The sequence below is a fragment of the Pinus tabuliformis genome, chromosome 7 (assembly GCF_031772625.1).
Source record: "Pinus tabuliformis cultivar Carrire ecotype Pingquan chromosome 7, CPIR1, whole genome shotgun sequence".
NCBI classification, from domain to species: Eukaryota; Viridiplantae; Streptophyta; class Pinopsida; order Pinales; family Pinaceae; genus Pinus; species Pinus tabuliformis.
This window is the reverse complement of record NC_142293.1, coordinates 923655063-923673616: the sequence shown is the minus strand read 5'-3', so window position 1 is coordinate 923673616 and position 18554 is coordinate 923655063. Positions and strand designations below refer to the sequence as shown.

General features: G+C 37.2%; 1 protein-coding gene across 1 annotated transcript; it reads left to right on the top strand.

Moving 5' to 3' along the window:
* Positions 1-13754: 13754 nt before the first annotated feature.
* Positions 13755-17938, top strand: LOC149250670 (4-coumarate--CoA ligase-like). Its single transcript, XM_089459174.1, has 6 exons — positions 13755-14985; positions 15997-16195; positions 16393-16538; positions 16752-16819; positions 16917-17019; positions 17518-17938. Exons 1-6 carry the CDS (start codon positions 13918-13920, stop codon positions 17623-17625), a joined length of 1692 nt encoding a protein of 563 aa, XP_089315300.1. The 5' UTR covers positions 13755-13917; the 3' UTR covers positions 17626-17938.
* The last annotated feature ends 616 nt before the right edge of the window (positions 17939-18554 follow it).

Here is an 18554-nt window from a genome sequence, read left to right as displayed (position 1 = left end):
GCACTTTCTGCATGTCGCTGTCAATCATCTCAGTCTGGTTATGCATTAAATGTATCTTCTTCTTCTCATTCTCATGAGTGGCTCATTGATTCTGGAGCCTCTTATCACATGGCCAAAAACCAAGCCATGTTTTCTTCTTTAAATGATTGTAACACCAAAAATATATATGTTGGTGATGATAGATCTCTTAATGTTGTAGGGACTGGAACTGTTCATCTAGACAATGGTCAGTTTAATGATGTATTATGTGTTCCAACCTTATCCTGCAACCTTCTATCTGTATATCAGATAACTCATTTAGGTGAAGGTAAAATTGTTGAATTTTCACCTCATGATGTTGTAATCAAGGATCTGAGAGATCCTAAACAGATTCTAGCTACTAGTATTGCTGATGATTCCACAAGGTTGTATAAGTTTCACAACTTTGGGTCATCAAATCTTCCCTCAGTATTTGTTGCTCATAATGATGAAGTGAGCAAACTTTGGCATGAGCGATTTGGTCACTTAAACTATCGCTCCCTTCAGCATCTATGTAAAGAAAATATGGTGACAGGTCTTCCTATGGTATCTTGCAGAGATGGTGTTTGTTCCGGATGTGTACTCGGAAAACATCATCGGGACAGTTTTGAAAAACGTGCCTCTTGGCACGCCTCAGCCCCTTTACAGCTTGTGCACAGTGATTTATGTGGTCCACTTCCTGTTGCTTCATTCTCTCGCTGCAAGTATTTCTTAACTTTCATTGATGATTTCTCCAGACGCACTTGGGTATACTTCTTAAAACTCAAGAGCGAAGTATTTAACACCTTTTTGGCCTTCAAAGCCTTTGTTGAAAAACAATCTGGACATCAAATTCTTAAGCTAAGAACTGATAATGGTGGAGAATATGTTAAAAACACATTCATCAATTTTTGCACCGAAAATGGAATTCAAATGCAACATACTGTTCCATACACTCCACAACAAAATGGTGTAGCTGAAAGGAAAAATCGCACCTTAAAGGAAATGGCTAATTGTATGCTGCAATCTAAAGGACTCAGTCTTAGTTTTTGGGCCGAAGCAATTAATTGTGCAAATTATATAATCAATCGCACTCCTACTAAGGTTCTAAAGAATATCACTCCAGAAGAAGCTTGGAGTTCCATTAAACCAGATGTAAGTCACTTTCGTGTTTTTGGAAGTGAAGCATGGGCCCATATTCCAGATGAAAAGCATAAAGCTTTAGAACCTAAGAGTGAGAAATGTACTTTTGTTGGATATTCTGAAGATGTAAAAGGTTATAGACTTATTCCATTTAAGTCCAAAAATGTTATCATTAGAAGAGATGTAAAATTTGATGAAAATAAATCGGCCTGCGAGCCTAGTCCGGCGGATGTGCCACCTCTTCCTATCTCTTCTACTTTTGAAAACATTTCTTCTTCAGATGATGAAAGTGAGGATGAAAATCCTCCCCCACCTTCTCAGGATCCTCAACTTCCAAGATGGGTCTGTGCTACTCGGGATGCAGCAGGTGATCTTGCCGGTGATCCTACAGATCAGCGACGTACACGTTCTCAGTTTGAAAGAGCCTCTTCTTTACTGGCTCAAGCTCCAGTAAATCATGATCCTGACACTTTTGCAGAAGCTTCAGGCCATCCACATTGGGAAGCAGCTATGAATGAAGAATATCATTCATTGTTGGCAAATGATACATGGGATCTTGTTCCTCTACCAAAGGGACGCAAACTTGTTAGATGTAAATGGGTTTACAGAACCAAGTATGGACCAGATGGGAAAGTTGATAAACATAAAGCTCGTCTTGTTGCTAAGGGCTTTTCACAAGTTGAAGGCATTGACTACACTGAAACCTTCTCCCCTGTTGCCAAAATGAACTCTATCCGCCTTGTTCTTTCCCTTGATGCCTCTTTAAAATGGGAAGTCCATCAGATGGATGTTAAATCTGCCTTCTTGCATGGGGACTTGCATGAAGAAATCTATATGGAACAACCCATTGGCTTCATCCAAACAGACTCCAGCCTTGTATGTCGACTTAAGAAATCTCTTTATGGTCTCAAGCAAGCTCCTCGGGCTTGGTATGCCAAAATGGATAGCTTTCTTTTAGAATCTGGCTTTTCTAGGTGTTATTCTGATAATACTGTCTACACCAAGAAAGTGGGCAACTCTCTTATCATCCTTGTTCTTTATGTTGATGATCTTATTCTTACTGGTAGTGATCCCCACCTTATAAACCATGTGAAGTCCAGCCTTAAAAAGAAATTTGAAATGACAGACTTAGGACACTTACACTATTTTCTCGGTCTTCAAGTCTTGCAATCCAAGGATTTCCCTTTCCCAGTCCAAGTATGCTTGTGATATTCTTCGTCATTTCCACATGGAAGACTGTAAGCCAGCCCCTTCTCCCTTTCAGTCTGGAGTCAAACTTTCAGTCTCTTGTACTTCTCCTGAAGTTGATGCTACCTTATACCATCAACTTGTAGGAAAACTCTTGTATTTAACCCATACTCGTCCTGACCTTTCCTTTGCTGTTGGCCTTGTTGCTCGTTTTATGCAAAACCCCCGTGAAAGTCATTGGAAAGCAGCCAAAAGAATACTTCGTTATGTTCGAGGTACAGTACAGTTTGGGATTCATTACAGTGCCAAAGCAGCTCCTCTATTAGTTGGTTTCACTGATTCTGATTGGGCTGGTGACCCTGATGATCGAAAGTCTACTGTCGGTTATGTCTTCACTCTTGGTTCAGGACCTATTACATGGGCTTGTAAGAAACAGGCTGCCATTTCTCTTTCGTCAGCAGAAGCAGAGTATCGTGGTGCTGTGGAAGCTAGTAAGGAAGCCTTGTGGCTTCGTCAGATCCTATCAGAGTTTGGCTTTGAGCAGCAGCATCCAACCACACTTTGGTGTGATAATCAAAGTGCCATTCAGCTATGCAAAGATCCAGTCCAGCATCAGCGCAGCAAACACATTGAACTACACATGCACTTCATCAGAAAGCTCATTCATGACCATGTTCTTGAAGTGCAATATTGTTCAACAGATGATCAGGTTGCAGACATCTTCACAAAGGCTCTCACAGAGGCGAAGTTCACTAAACTTCGATATATGCTTGGAGTTCAGGAAGTTGTCACTAAGGGGGGATAGGCTCTAGTGCCTCCTTCCTTCTCCTATTGTGTCATATTTGTAAATCCTTCAATCCTATCCCAAGTTGTTCTTAAGGGGGGATGTTAGGATATTCCGACACATAGGAAATAGTTAAGTTCAACTTGGTCTAGTATAGAGTTAGGTATAGAGTTAGGTAAAGTGTGTTTCTTTACCGTTGTACATTTTGTAACTTACAATCCGACGGTCACGATATGTAGTGATCCGACGGTTCACTCTCTCCTCGGTATTACCGACACTTGATCCGTGGCTTGACACCCGATTGGTCCATGAGTTCTATTTAAAGCGCATGGAGGGTCATTGTTCGGGTAATCCGTGCATGAGAGAAGCTTATGTAAATTTTCATTCTTTGATTAATAAACTGCCTGTAGTAGCCACGTTGGCGCAGAGCGTGGACTGTTTCCCTCTTTGAGGGTTTTAACCACGTCAAAAATACTGGTGTATTGATCTGTGATCTGGTTGTGAGCGGTGTCCTTTTGGTGTTCTTTCTGAGGAACTTACCCTGTAAATTCCTACACCTGTTTGCAATTAGAAAAATTACCCAAATTACAATCTATTTACTCTAGCCTATGTTGGAAAGTTATAGAAGGATGACTAGTGCAATCAATCCATTCCTTTTAGCCCTGGATTTGTTTCAGTTTAAAACAGAAGTATACTTGTCTAATGTCTATGCTTTAACCATTCACCTTAAGATGTTTTTACAATATAATTTCCTAAGTCTATTTAATATCTTCATTATCATAAAAACCAACATATATCGATCTTAACTCCACATCTACCACTCTTAGGGGGATGAAATCTATTTATCGCTCTTAGCACTTGGTAGACCCAGAATTAAGATGGATTTAAGATGATAGAATTTCCCCTTTATATAGTCTATGCTCAGATGAATACCATGGTATTACCATGGGTCAATACCATGGGTTATCATAAACCCGGAGCTTAAAAATTACTATTAGTAATTTATAAAATTAATAGTTGAATTTTATTTTATTTTTTATTTTAACCAAGCTAAAATGTTTAACATACATTAAATTACAACATCCATTTTTACTCTTGATCCACCAAGCCCTGAGAGGGATCAAATATTTTTTCACTCTATGCTAGTTTGCATATCACGATATTTGATACCTCTCAGGGGTTAGTAGATCCAGAGTAAAGATGGATCTATGCTGGTTTAATTCCCCCATTTAAATAGGCTACATTCCAGGTGGATACCATGGGTCAATACCATGTGCCATTTTGGTGAATACCATGGGTCAATACCATGTGCCATTTTGGTGAATACCATGGCTCAATACCATGTGCCATTTTTATTTTATTAATACTAATATTAGGGTTAATAATGTTTTTTTGCATGGTATTAATAATAATCTAGCCCGTGGTATTTGTCCCATAGTATTTTTCCCATAGGTTTCACCTAAATATAACGCATTTTTTGAGTGTTCCTAAATATAAGGTGACTTATGGAGTAAATATAAAAAAATGTTTTATCTGTTTACCATACCTCTCGTTTATTTATATTTTTATTAATTTACCATACCTCTTTTACAAATATGGTATTTGGCCCATAGGATTCACTTAAATAAAACCTATTTTTTGAGCCTTCATAAATAGAACGAGGGTTATGGACTAAATATAAAAAGAGGTTTTATTTATTTACCATACGTCTAGTTTATTTATATTTTTATTTATTTGCCATACCTTTTGAGTAAGTATAAAAATACGTTTTATTTATTTACCATAACTCCATTTTACTTATATTTTTATTTGTTTACACCCTTGCATGTATATAAGGTGACTTATGGAGTAAATATAAAAAAATGTTTTATTTATTTACCATACCTCTCATTTATTTATATTTTTATTAATTTACCATACCTCTTTTATAAATATGGTATTTGGCGCATAGTATTCACTTAAATAAAATCTATTCTTGAAAATTAGGGCGAATGGAAGGTTGTAACTCCTAATTTCAAGGGCTATTACCTTTTTTACCCTCTCCCGTAAATAAGGTGGGCTATTTGAGGTGATTTGTAAAAATGTACAATGATACAAAATATTCGTCCACTAAAAATTTAAAACCCCTTAATTTCGCCAAAGGGCGAACATTCGCCCCTAAAATTTTCCATGGTCCCCAAAAGCCATATGGAACTGGACAAAGTGGCACCGAAATAAAATCACCAGAGAACATTGAGGAGGACCGGAAAATCAAGAAAGTTCTAATACAAACAAGAAAGATCCTTGACGTTGAGGAAAAACAAAATCGTCTCAACACTAATGAAAAATGTGTTAGAATTATTTAGAGAATGAGTGAGGGAAGATGCTAAAGATATTCCATCCAAGAAATTGGTTCACTTTTGAGATTTATTTTGGAAATGGAGTGCAAGATTGGCGGAAGGGGAATCAGAGAGGCGGATTATCCTCCATATTAAGGAGGGTGGATATTAGAGTCTCACCCAAGAAGAAACCCCCATGGGTGACAAAGGGTGGAAAAAGGGGAGAAAATCAATGAAAGAGGTACTCAAAGAAGTCGGGAATTTCTTACTGAATTCAAGAAAAATGAGTCAGTTGATGAAATATTTTCCCCATGTTATCCCCCTCTCTCAATGGATATTATATCATGGAATATATGGGGTTTGAAGAATAATGACAAGCTCTGCCAATTGAAGGCATGGATAAATAAGGAAAAACCAAAGATAATGATGTTGCAAGAAACAAAAATAACAGGCATCGAACTGGAAAGAATTGCTCATAAGTGTTGGCACGATTGTGAAACAATGGTTGTAGATGTTAGAGGCTCTGCAGGTGGGATTGGGGTGTTATGGAAACCTAGTTAAGTGATCTTCTCATAATTGAAAATTACACCATACAACATTATAGGGCGATTTAGCTACCTCAGGTCAAAGGTATGGCTCAATGTGATAGTTGTGTATGCCCCCCCGATGTTTGGCGAAAAGTAGTAGTTTCTTGAAAGTTTGACAAAAACTAAGGAACACATTACAGACCTATTTTGGATCATAGGGGGAGATTTCAACATGATTTTCTCCCTTACAGAGAAGAAGGGTAGGATATAAATATTGGATCCAATTGCTGCAAAATTTGATGAATTAATACAGGAATTGAGATTGACAGATGTGGAAAAAAATAATGTCACTTATACTTGGCACAATAGGTGAGACAAAAGAAACCAAGTAGCGAGCTTATTGGATAGATTTTTTCTTTCTAAAGAAATAATGTTGAGGAATGTCATGATAGAATCCATGCTTTTTCCAAATATCAAATTAGATCAGTATCTAATTCGACTGGAAATAGGTATTAATGCTAACCCTAAGAATCACCCTTTCCGCTTCGAAAGCTTCTGGCTTCGAGATCCTAGCTTCCTAGAGAAAGATGAATAATGGTGGGTTTCGATTCTGGTTGATGGGTATTCCAGGATACAGAGTTTTCAGAATAAGTTGAAGGAATTAAAATTAAGAATAAAAGCATGGAACTGTGAAGAGTTTGGGGATGTCTTCACAGAGAGGAAGCGACTAGAATGTGAGAGGAAGAGGTGCAAGGTAATATAATCTGTGAAGGGAGAATTGAAGAGCTCAAGGATCATGAAGGAATAATCACCCAAGAGCTAGAGGAAACAAGGAAACAAGATGAAATACCATGGAGGCAAAAATATCACATTCAATGGCTCAAGGAAGGGGATAGGAACATGAGGTTCTTCCACTGCTCTAGGATCTAGCACCGATAACACAATCAGATCTACTCTCTCATCTCCAACTCAGGGGACAGAGTGGTTCACCATGAAGATATGGAGGAGGAAGTGGTAATATACTTCTTGAATCTTCTTTCAGAAGAATATCATGATAGGGATGAAGTTATGGATAGTGTGCTAGGTAACCTCCCCATAATAGCATCTGAAGAGAAGAATGAATCCCTCATGAAGGAAATCTCAAAAGAGGAATTTAAATTAGTAGTCAAAGGGAGGGTCTCCCAACAATAAGGCACCCAGACCAGACGGATTTACAACATAATTCTTTAAAGACTGCTGGCATTTCATGGGCCAAGAAATTATAGATCTGGCAGAGGAATCGAGAAAATCATAGTTCTAATGGTCAAGGTTAAATGCTACATTTTGACCCTCATACCCAAATCAAATGTGGTCGAGGAAGCAAAAGGGTATAGACCATATGTAATGTGATTTACAAAATTTTGTCCACAATTCTTGTGCGTTGGCTCAAGCCTCTAATAGTCCATTTGATAAGTCTAGAGAAAACAAGCTTTGTGGAAGGGAGGAAAATCATGGATGGGATTGTAGAAGTGCATGAAGTGATACACTCACTCAAAACCAATAAAAGGCCAGGTATTTTGGTTAAACTGGACTTGTCTAAGGCCTATGATTGAATCTATGGGTGATTTCTCTTCAGGACATTAGAGGTATTTGGTTTTTCAGAAGCATGGATTCGATGGATTAGGGAAATGGTTTCCACGCTTTTATACTCGATCCTGCTCAATGGTATGACAACGCGAACATTCAAGGCATCACGGGGCCTGTGCCAAGGAGATTTGTTGTCCCCATTCTTGTTTATCTTAGCAGCTTAATTTCTGGGGAGATATATCCAAGCGACCGAATGAGTGGGGACTGATTCATGGTCTGAGGATCCAAGATGAAAATATCATCACCACACATCATCAGTTCGTGGATGACAATTTTCTATTTGTGAATCCTTCTGCGTGGGAAGCTCATGGTCTTAGACTGGTGTTGGAGGACTTCCAAGCAGCGTCAGGTTTGATCATAAACAACAAGAAATCCAATTTATATTTTTTCCACACTCCCTCTTAGGTGCAGAGGCATCTATCTCATTTGTTGGGGTTTCAAATTGACAACCTTCCTACTAAATACCTTGTAGTCCCTCTTATGACGAACCCTCTGAGACTCATATTCTCGAAGGAGTTATGTAGTAAGTTATCGAAGAAATTATCTAATTGGTCATTCTGAGTGCTCAATCTATTGGGGTGAGCACCGCTTGTTAAATCTGTTCTCCAGACCATTCCTATCAATCATCTGACGACCCTACCTGCTCCTAAGACCATTTATTCTAAAATAATGGCCCTATTTAGGACTTTTGCAAGGGTATAGAACTGAAAAGAAGTGGACACTAATATCCTCAAAAATATTTGTCTCCCAAAGTTGCATGGAGGTCTTGGCCTTAAGGATCCCAGAGTTGTCAATAATGCTATGGGAGCTAAGCTATGGTGGTGATGGCTACAAGGGGGATCTGAGCTATGGAAGAAAATCTATAGGGAGAAGTATGGATGAAAGAGCTCGTAGTTGGAGCTTCTTCGCTCCTAAGACTTTCCCATAGGGTGAGTGCTATGGAACATGGCAAGGAGGAATAGGGACATTATAGAGGAGCATCATTTTTGGGAGATATGGGATGGGCAAAAGATACATGGAAACAATGCCACATATTAGAGAGGGACCTAGATCTAACTCTGGAATTGAATTAAGTTCTCCTCGGAAGGGACTGACATTGTTTTGTGGATTACTGGAGTGAGACAACACCAATGGATGAGTGGAGAAAATGGAAAATTGACAAAGAAGATTTGCATCCAGATGATGCTTTAAATTGGGAAACTTATTACAACTTCTTGAAGGGATGACATATCCCGATCTAAGAAGAGAAGGATAAATTAAGATGGGGCTACCAATTGATCGACAAGTTTACCACCAAAGAAGCATATTCCTTGGCGGCCAATTTTTCGCAGCCTCAACAAGAGGTGACCTAGAGAAATATCTGGACCCAAAAATTATGGCCTAAGGTAGCTTATTTCCTTTGGCTGCTTGGCCACAGAAGAAGTTTAACATGGGACCAACTTAGGAAGAGGGGACATATAGGACCATCGCAATATGTTTTTTGTCGCTCTAATGAGGAGACACATGAACACCTATTTAATTCTTGCAGGGAAGACGAGGTCCTCTGGGGTAATGTCTACATAGCCTTTGGCCGTTCAGATCGCTCTAGAGATTGTATTCTGGACATTACTGAACAATGGTGGATGAACCTCTTTCACAAACCCATTGTAAGTCGAGCTTGGGTCTTGGTGCTATGATTCCTTATGTGGAATTTGTGGAAAGTGCGTAATCAGTACATATTCAAGGATCAATGAATGATCATAGAACAAATGTGGATTTATACTATAGAAAATGTAAAATAAATTGTTCTTGTAGAAGCTTTGACGGAGGAGGACTTAAAGGCAAGTGCAAAAGAAGAAGATATTCTCCGATAGTTGGGTATAGTTGGGCCAAGGATAGACCAAGTGAATAGACCTGCCCCTTCAATACCAACAAGTAGCCCTTCTCTCTATGCCCCTCCTCTTGAAGATTTCGTAAAGCTTAATTTTGATGGTGCATCCAAAGGAAACCCTAGCCCATCAGGTTAAGATGGAATTCTAAGGGATGCACACAACAGGGAGATCAGAGTCTATGTTGGTCAATATGGCACAATGACCAACAATGAAATGGAAATGACAACATTGGAAAAAGGGTTAAAATTAACAAAACAAATGGGGCTCCCTAAGTTCTAGATAATTGGAGACTCGACCTCATAATAACTCATAAGATGATTAATGGATCCCCCCCTCAAAGTTAATCCAGAGTTGGAGAATGGAATCAGGGAGATCCTTTTGAGGTTCCCTTATGTAATCACTTCTCACACTAAGTGAGCAGGGAACTTCATGGCATATTGGTTAACGAATTGGGGAGTAAGTGCATAGGGTAAGGACTACGCCTCAAATTGGCCTCCAGAATGGATGCTATAGGGACTTGAATCCCTTGAGTAACTGTTGCATAAGGATAAATCAATCCCCAATCGGGGTGAATAACCATGATTTATTATGATAAGACAAGCCTTTATAGTGTTGTGGCTATCGATTGGTAACTGGGGCTGGCACGTGTTCGCATTCAAGGAAGTTTCAAGAGTGAGAATGGCATTAAAATAGAAGTTGGAAGGCAAAAGGAATGCTAGTGTGTTGGGGGAAATGATTGATGCAGAGGGGCTCTCACTGATTCTATGTTCTTTGTTACAACCCTTCTATAGGTGGAGGAGGGTGCAGTGAGCTCTATAGAAATTGGGTTGTTTTCGTCTCTGCTCGAGGCTAAAAGATTTTTGCTGGTTGCACCAAGCAAGTTTTGGACCCTAGGGTTGGGAGAACCCAGGTGTGGAGCCAGTGCGTCAATTCAATCTCCAAATTCCTGGATGTGCACGTAAAATGCAGTGGGAACCGAGGGGCGACACCAAGGAATGCATGAGGTAATATTCTGAGGTTTAATGTGAGGGCTCTAATTTTGAATTTTGATAGTAAAATTGGGAGCGTTGGTCCTTTGATGTTTGAAATTGTCTCTTTGATAGTTTTTTGTAAAGTTGTCTCATTGTTTGGTTTGGTGAGTTTCTTAGGGAATGTGGTGGTTAATGTCAATTCGTGTTGTTTGTTCTAGGGAGTGTAATATGGGGTGGCCTTGTTGTTGGGAAGTCGGTTAGTCATGTTCTATTGTTCTTTGGCTCTGAAGACTAGTTTTTTCTAGTGGGAGGATGGGCTTGCGCTGCTGGTATGCATGGAGGGGGTCTTCTTTATTTGTGTGAAAGGGTTTGGAGGTTTAAGGAAGGACGGGTGTCTTGGGTTGAGTTAAGAGTGTAAGAGATTATTGTGGCCATAGTGGGCTTCATTGGTGGTTAAGTATCTTTTAGCCAAGGTGGAAATGGCGTGGGAATCCTATGTTCATTGGGGTCTTGTGTAGCCGGTCGGGTCTCCTATTAAGGTGCTCTGCGGGGACGCCATTCATACTAAGGTTATGGGTGTGACTGGGGGCTGGCTAGTGCATTTCGTTGGAGGGGGTCCTTCTTTAGTTTTGTGGTGTTTTAGGACAAGTGGGTGAGATGATAGGACAGTGTAGAAGGTCGCATCACGGTGGGGGGAAACGTGGGGGTGACAAAGGGAGGGAGTTGAGGGCGGACCCTGTCAAGGTGAGGAGGTGGTGGAGGTAGAAGTGGGATGACGACTCGGCCCGGAGCTCTCCTGGGATAGGTGGAGTAGGCCCCATCCTTGCGTTTAGTCGTCGAGCAACTAAGGGATATTCGGGAGCAAGTGAGTTTCATTGATCGACATTGATATGAAGACAAGATGGAGTACATAGCCTATTTCAATTCCATCCAGTCTAGCCAAGAAGAAATCCTGGACGCTATTGCTTCCCTGCGCAGGAACCAAAGGCGAATAATGGATCTCCTATACGATATCGAGGCACACGTGACACATTTGGAATTCCATGTAGTTGGTAGAGTTGGACCCCCAGGTGAGGGCATGGATTGCCCGCCATCATTTCTCTTGCCATGTAGTTTGTTGTTAACAATTTTGGGTATGCATGTGGTATAGTTAGTATGGGGATTTTGCTGAAGATTTTGTATGATCTATCTTTTATAAATCAGAATTTACTTTGGTATAACCTCCCCACCAACAAATCTGGTCAGAGTGAAGGGGGTAGAGGTGAAAATCCATTTGATGTAAACAACTTCTCTTTGAAAATATAATGGAAACAAATTCACTGACAAAAAAAATATTCTTGCAAATTTATATCAAAGTTTTAGTTGAAGTATTTTAATTTTTTTCACATATTAAAAAAATAGCTTATGGACTGTAACTCAATTGTCAATCACCTTGTTATGAAGTATTATGTAAAAGCATGAGATTCAAAATTCAAATCCCCGCCCACCAAAAAAACAATTTTTATCTATTTATTTATTATATTTTTAGAATGTGGTATGTATATTGTAATTGTTTTGAAATCAAATTATCTTTAATTTATTATTTTTATGTAATTTTTAATATAATTTTTAATAAATATACATTAATTTAAATACTTAAAAATTAATTAAGAATATTCTAACTTTTCAAAAAGTTATATTTTAATTTTATAATTAATTTAAAAATATATAATTAACATATTCTAATTTTATATTTAATTAAAAAGGATTAATGAAAAAAAGAAAAATATAATATAAAAGAAATAAATTGATATGATTAAATTTCATGTGGTTTGAAAATCTATTTTCAGAAATTTAAAATATAACTATCTCTTATCCACTCATGGAATCTCAAACTTCCCGAATGCAACTACATATAAGGTGTCTCTAATATAGAAGATGAATTGATGTCCAGGAAATCTTGCGAGGATTAGAAGAACCCAAGAAATAGTTGAGAAACTTAGACTTAGGAGGCACTGCCAGAGTCAATTTTGGAGGGCTTAGATAATATTGTATTAAATTGATATGGTTAATGAGTATTGTCTTAATTGTTAGTGTCTTAAATGTAAAGTTTTGTCTTAAACTATTTTTGTCTTAAATATAAAATCTGAAATGAGCTTTGTCTTATATATTAAATTGTTTTAAAATATTTTTGTCTTAAATATAAAATTGTTTTAAAATATTTTTGTCTCAAACTTGTTTTTTTGTGGTAAATATAATGTTTTAAAATATTTTTATCTCAAATTTGTTTTTGTCTTAAATATAAAATTTTGTATTAAAATATATATTTTTAACATTAATATTAAATTTTAATGCAAAATAACTAAAATAAAAGATGATTGAGAAAAAAATTATTTTCTCTTAAAAAATGTTTTGAAAATGCCCTTCCTTGTAGTAGTGTTAATCTTCGTGTTCGTGGTTTGAAAAAAATAATAAATTTTAGGGATTTAACTTGTGTTGAGATATATATGAAGCAAATGAAGAAGCAATCTATCCTATAAACTATCTTTAACCTTTAAACATTAAAATAATTTATTTCTTTCTTCTTTCTATATTTATTTTCAAAATATCTATATTTATTTTCAAAATATGAAATTGCAAGGTTTGACGGATTAGGTTCACCCCGAAATCATAGGTTCTCACCCGGAAATCGTACGTTCACCATCGGAAATAATAGGTACGTGTATCTTTTCAGCACATATATCATGAACTATGCCATTCAAAATTGGATTTCATTGGCAGTTTGGACTTCATTGGCGGTTTGGATTGTCAACCAAAACGACATCAAATATGCGCACCTTCCTTGACTTTTTAATTCAAAATTGGACTTCATGGGCAGTTTGGAATATTCAAGAAAAACGACATTAAATATGCCCACCAAACTTGACTTTTTGTCTAGGTCTGGATGGAACATTTTAAATTACGACAATGCGATTTCATAACATGTTGAACACGTAATAATAAAAAAAATTTGGTGTGTTTATTTTGAGAATTGGTGAATCAGGCGGCAATAGAATTGGTGACTATATATGTGTCATAATAATAATATCTGGCCACGACAGGTGGGTGCATGCTGTTGGACAGTGACGACAAGTTTTTTCTTCTCTGTTTATATATATATATATAACCTCCGTAGCACGTTGAATACTGACATCTGCCCATCAACGTCAAAGAGAATCCAAATGAGGGTGTGGTGGCAGCGTGAGGGGATAGAAGTTGCAAAAATTTGACTGAAAATCCACCAGACACACACGCGCACCAGCCCCTCTACGAGGGTTACTCGTGATGAATAAGTATAGCCAAGAACAGAGCACCAGAGTCTATATATATGATCTATCCATTGTTGTCTGTAAATTACTCTCTCAGTGTTTTCTGCTCTTATTGATTTCAGGAGGACACGTAGGTGGGGGAGCTTAATTCAATCTAGTGCTTTGCCTCTAACATTTCCCAGTCTTTTTCTTGCTAAGAGCAGCCATGTTTGCGGTACAGTTAGATCACCCCATGGCACGGCTCACTGAGAACGAAAATCGCCAACATGATGCGGTAGTATTGAATGAGGGAGGCAAGGATTTTCTGTATCGGTCAAAGCTTCCGGATATAGATATTCCTGACCATCTTCCATTGCACTCTTATTGTTTCGAAAAGTTGGATGAGTTCAGAGAGAAGCCATGTCTGATAGAGGGGTCCAACGGGAAGATTTACAGCTATGGTGAAGTGGAATTGATATCTCGCAAGGTAGCCTCGGGTTTGGCCAAATTGGGATTCAAAAAGGGGGACGTGGTCATGCTGCTGCTGCCCAATTGCCCCGAATTTGTGTTTGTTTTCCTAGGGGCCTCCATGGCGGGCGCCATTGCAACCACGGCGAATCCTTTTTACACGCCATCCGACATTGCCAAACAGTCGGGTGCGTCGGGCACTCGGCTGATCGTCACCTATGCTGCGTGCGTAGAAAAGTTGAGGGACCTGATGGAGAACCATGGGATCCAAGTGATCACCATCGATACCCCTCCAGAGGGCTGCGACAGCATCTCGCTTTTGTTGGATGGCGACGAGAGCGAGTACTGCTCTAGCGACATGGTCATCCAGCAAGACGACACGGTTGCACTGCTTTATTCGTCGGGCACGACGGGGCTCCCCAAGGGTGTCATGTTGACACACAAGGGGATCGTCTCCAACCTCGCCCAACAGGTTGATGGTGAAAATCCCAACGTGTATTTGCATTCTGAGGACGTAGTGCTGTGCGGGCTCCCTCTGTTTCATGTTTTCTCGTTGAATTCTGTTCTGCTCTGCTCGCTCAGGACCGGGTCTGCTATTCTGCTCATGCACAAGTTCGAGGTCGGGAGCCTGCTGGATCTGGTGCAGAGGTTCAAGGTCACGGTGGCGCCTGTCGTGCCTCCCATTGTTCTTGCGTTGGCCAAGAATGCGCTCGTGGAGAGCTACGATCTGTCGTCCATTCGGATTGTGCTCTCCGGTGCTGCGCCTCTCGGAAAGGAGCTGGAGGATGCATTGGCGCAACGACTTCCCAGAGCCACTTTTGGTCAGGTTGGCTATATTTTTCGATATTTTATGCCCCATGGTATTTCTAATAAATTTATTATTTGCAATTATACATGGTATTTTAAATTGAGTAAAATTGGTAACCTGGAAATAGTTTAAAATGTAAAGGAAAAATGAATGGTAAATATAGATATAGACGGTGGGAATTAATATACCAATGTAAAGGAAAAATGAATGGTAAATATAGAAATAGACGGTGGGAATTAATATTTTTGTATAGGGTAATATATGTCATTATCAGATTGGATTTTGTATTTGCTTAAATTTAATTGACATTAATAGATCGATAGGGTAATATATTTTATTTTATTGGATTTTGTACTTGCTTAAATCCAAATGATATTAATGGATAGATAGCTCAACCTGTGATATATATTGTCTTGTATATTAATAGATAAATAGTTTCAGAAATATTGATAGCCATATACAAAGTCATATTAATGATATAGTAGAATATGAAAAACTTAAGTGATATATATATATTATTTTTAGTACAATTGAAGGCAGTTGTTTATAATGTTAATTTTTGGAAGTTTTTTCGGTGGGTTTTTCTGGTCAAAATTGGCAGCAATTTATTGGAATCCTAAGTTTGATAGTTTCTGCACAATCAAGGCGTCCTAGGGGTTTTTCAGGGCGCTGAATCCAAATATGCAGTTAAAAAACTATTTTAAATAATACAAATCAAGATTTAACCTCAATTTTTTCCACCGGATTCCGCCACCAAAATCTCCAAAAAGTTGCATTATAGAGAACTCCCAATTGAAGTATTATTTTTTTGAAATTAAATAAAAAAAAATTATAATTATAATTGGGTAGTTTATATATTTGAAGTGTTTTGATAATTTTTTAGTTATTAAATTTATTTATATATTCAAAATTGCAGGATTTTTGGAGATTCCATAAATTTGTAGCTTATAGTAAGGACTCGTGCTGTGAAACTTCAGTGGTATTGGAGATTTTATTCTAATTCTCCTCTGTGGTATTGATTTTGTGCAGGGATACGGTATGACAGAGGCAGGACCGGTGCTATCAATGTGTCTGGGCTTCGCTAAGGAGCCCTTTCCGACGAAGTCTGGGTCGTGTGGAACGGTTGTTCGGAATGCCCAGATGAAGATTGCTGACCCCGACACAGGCGCGTCTCTTCCGTACAACCAACCGGGAGAAATTTGCATCAGAGGACCCCAAATTATGAAAGGTAACACTACTTTCCAGTATTTTTGGTTTTACAGTACTACTGTACTAGAGTGAAAGGTCACTTATCTGCCCTATTTGCCCTATAATTTGAGGTTTCCATGTTGTTATTAAATTTTAAGGTTAAATGTTATTGGTTTTTGTTATCTCCCGGATTCAGCCGAATTCTGCCACTGTATTGAGCTTTGAGTTCTTTCGCAGGGTATCTGAACGATGCCGAGTCTACAGCCAGAACTATCGATGAAGATGGGTGGCTGCATACTGGGGATATTGGTTATATTGATGACGATGACGAAGTTTTCATTGTTGACAGACTAAAAGAGATTATCAAATATAAGGGCTTTCAGGTTTGGATTCTTTTGGTTGAACCTTGATGGTAGATTTCGTTAAAAAAAAATTATTTTAGAGATATCTGAGCAAAGTTAAAAATCTAAAAAATATTTTAGATATCTGATATATATGAGCGCTCATGTTATTCTAAAATCTAGGATATGTTTTTGAGGTTTTATATTAATAATATAAATTTTATTTTTAATTGGCCATTCATTGTTGATATGCAGGTACCTCCTGCTGAATTAGAAGCCATTCTCATAACCCATCCATCTATCGCAGATGCAGCAGTTGTACCGTGAGTCTCTGATCTGAATGAATCTCATACATTTTAATTCCAACTAAACCTTTGGCAAACAATTTAACATCCTTTTCTCTTTTAACTTTGTGAGCAGTCAAAAGGATGAAGAAGCAGGAGAGGTCCCGGTAGCGTTTGTGGTGAGATCAAATGGATTTGATCTCACAGAAGATGAAATTAAGCAATTTGTGGCCAAACAGGTATTTTTTTTTAATTAAAATAAATTAATTTATTGGAAGTGAAATTGACTATTTTTAGATTTTCTATTACTGATTGTCGATGTTCTATTAAAGCATGAGATTCAATTCAAGTTCAAATTTCAAGAATCTCAAGTTAAAATTTCAAGTAAAACAAAAAACAAAAAATAATTAATTTTATTTTATTATAGATTTTAATTTTTTTATTGAAATAAATTAATTGATTAGAAATAAAAATTAGTTATCTTTATCTAAATGGTAGATTTTAAACTATTCTAAAATATTTATATTAATTATAAATTTTAAACTATTCCAAAATATATAAATTATATATTTTCAACTACTCTAAAAATCTGTCTTGATTGTAAATTCCATCCTAAAATCTGATAATATGAGTGAAGTCAACTATTTAACTTAGCCTCAAATTTCCCAAATATTCAATCAGATTATGATAAGTGTAAATATCTAATTATATGAAATTTATTTTCGAATTTTGAACAGGTGGTGTTCTACAAAAAGCTGCGCAAGGTGTATTTCATCCCCGCAATTCCCAAGTCTCCTGCTGGAAAAATACTGCGAAAGGAGTTGAGGGCGAAGATCTCTGTCTAATCGATTTTTTCTAAAGGATTTATGGGCATGCCATAGACGCAGCGGGGCCAATACCCGTCACTCCAATAATGTCACCGTTTCCTGGACTCCTTTTGTAGATATTTTTATGGATTCCTGCTACTCTGTGAGGAAGCCTGCATTGAATAATAGCGTGCCATATTTCTGATTCACCTCGCTGCTTTCATAGTCTCCTTTGCTGTCAGTTGTAACTTTCTCCGCCTCCATTGCGTTTGGTTGTGATGTGGTTTATGTGTCATAAATTCAATTGGGTATGCGATGGAGATAAATGTAGAGTATATGTATTGTCACTCTCCTACGTGTGTATACCTAGAATAAGTAAATTGCAGTGTAAAATGCCCTTAATGATATTTTAAATTAAAATTATAAATTAAAGTAATTACAATTATTGTATTTTTAAATATTTTAAGTTTTTGTTTTTATATATATTATTTAAATTTTATAATTATTTATTTATTTATTGAAATGGTAAATGTGAGTGGTTTAATTGATATAATGGGATTACAAATTGTCAATTAGATTTATCTCATATAAATTGAAATTTTGGACACTAAAATTTAATTTCTACGATAATAAATTATATTTCTCATTCAAATATATAAATATATCAATAATAATAATAATAATCTAAAAATTTATTAAACTAATTTTTTATTAATTAATTTAATTATCTTTTATAAACTTAAAAGAACATAATGTTAATAATATAATAATATAATATAGTAATGATAATCTCCTAAACTTAATATATATATATATATATTTTAATTTAAAACATAGTAATTTTAATCTCCTACACTTAACATAAGATAATTTAGTAAAGATTAACCCAAAAAACTAAATTGAGAAAAATATTCATGGAAATACATGAAGGGCATACAAAGTTGGCAACCTCAAAACTATTGATCGTA